At 69.1% G+C, this 1148-nt stretch overlaps 1 protein-coding gene across 1 annotated transcript in view; it reads left to right on the forward strand.

Annotated features, from left to right (window-relative positions):
- Positions 1-580: 580 nt before the first annotated feature.
- LOC146601466 (voltage-dependent P/Q-type calcium channel subunit alpha-1A-like) overlaps positions 581-1148 on the forward strand; it is a gene marked incomplete at its 3' end in the record, with an annotated part of 6813 nt that continues 6245 nt past the window's right edge. The window contains exon 1 of the mRNA XM_085305323.1: positions 581-592. Within this exon, the coding sequence (XP_085161449.1) occupies positions 581-592 (12 nt within the window). The remainder of the gene's footprint in view (positions 593-1148) is intronic.

Below are 1148 nucleotides of genomic sequence, written 5' to 3' on the forward strand. Positions count from 1 at the left end.
TACCTATGGGGCCACTCGTCCCCATGGCCACCTTCTCCTGCCCCCGAGACCCACCTCGGGGTCCTGCAATGGGGTCACTCATCCCCGTGGCCACTGGGTCAAGCCGGGTGACCCCGGGCGGCCCCACACCGGTGTCCTCGGCACCCCCGGGACCTTCTCGCCRTCGTGCCCAGGTCTTGCGCTACTTCGACTACGTCTTCACGGGCGTCTTCACCTTCGAGATGGTGATCAAGGTGAGCGGGGTGGGGGGCGGCCGCGACGGGGCGCGGTGGAGGCTTGGGGGGTCCCGGCCGTCCCGGCGCCCCCGTCACCCCCTCGTCCCCTCCCGGCAGATGGTGGATCTGGGGCTGGTGCTTCACCAAGGTGCCTATTTCCGGGACCTGTGGAACATCCTGGACTTCATCGTGGTCAGCGGGGCGCTGGTGGCCTTCGCCTTCACGTGAGTGTCCCCCCCCCGCCGCCCCCGCCGTGGGGCCCGGACTCCTGGGCCCCCCCGCGGGGCTGAGGGGCCGCGGCACCCCGTGGGGACGAGGGGGGCACATGGGGGGAGCAGGCGGGGGGCGGCGGGCAGGGGACAGGGATGGCTGCTGGGGTCTGCCTCTCCCAGTGCTTCCCAGTGCCTCCCAGTATTTCCCAGCACCTCCCAGCACCTCTCAGTGCCTCCCAACACCTCCCAGTGCCCCCCACAGCTCCCAGTACCTCCTAACACATCCTAGTGCCTCCCACCACCTCCCAGTGCCTCCCACCGCCTCCCAGTGCCTCCCAGTACCTTCCTGCACCTCCCAGTTGCCTGCATCTGCCCTTGGCTCCCTCCGCCCCTGCTGGGACCACGTCTGGGCCTGGGACACTCACACGTGCACACACGCACCCGCACACACGCACACGCACCCACCCCGTGCACACGCACACCCCCGTGCACACACAAACCCCCGTGCATGCACACACCCCTTGCACATGCACACCGCCATGCACACCCACTCCTGTACACACACACACCCCCGTGCACACACACACCCCCGTGCACACATATGCACCCGCCCTGTGCACGTGCGCACCCCCATGCACACCCGCCCCGTGCACACGCACATCCCCGTGCACACACACACCCCTGTGCACACCCACTCCTGTACACACGCACACCCCCGTGC

The sequence above is a fragment of the Rhea americana genome, unplaced genomic scaffold (genome assembly GCF_003343005.1).
Source record: "Rhea americana isolate MKP2758 unplaced genomic scaffold, rheAme1 scaffold_1017, whole genome shotgun sequence".
Lineage (NCBI taxonomy): Eukaryota > Metazoa > Chordata > Aves > Rheiformes > Rheidae > Rhea > Rhea americana.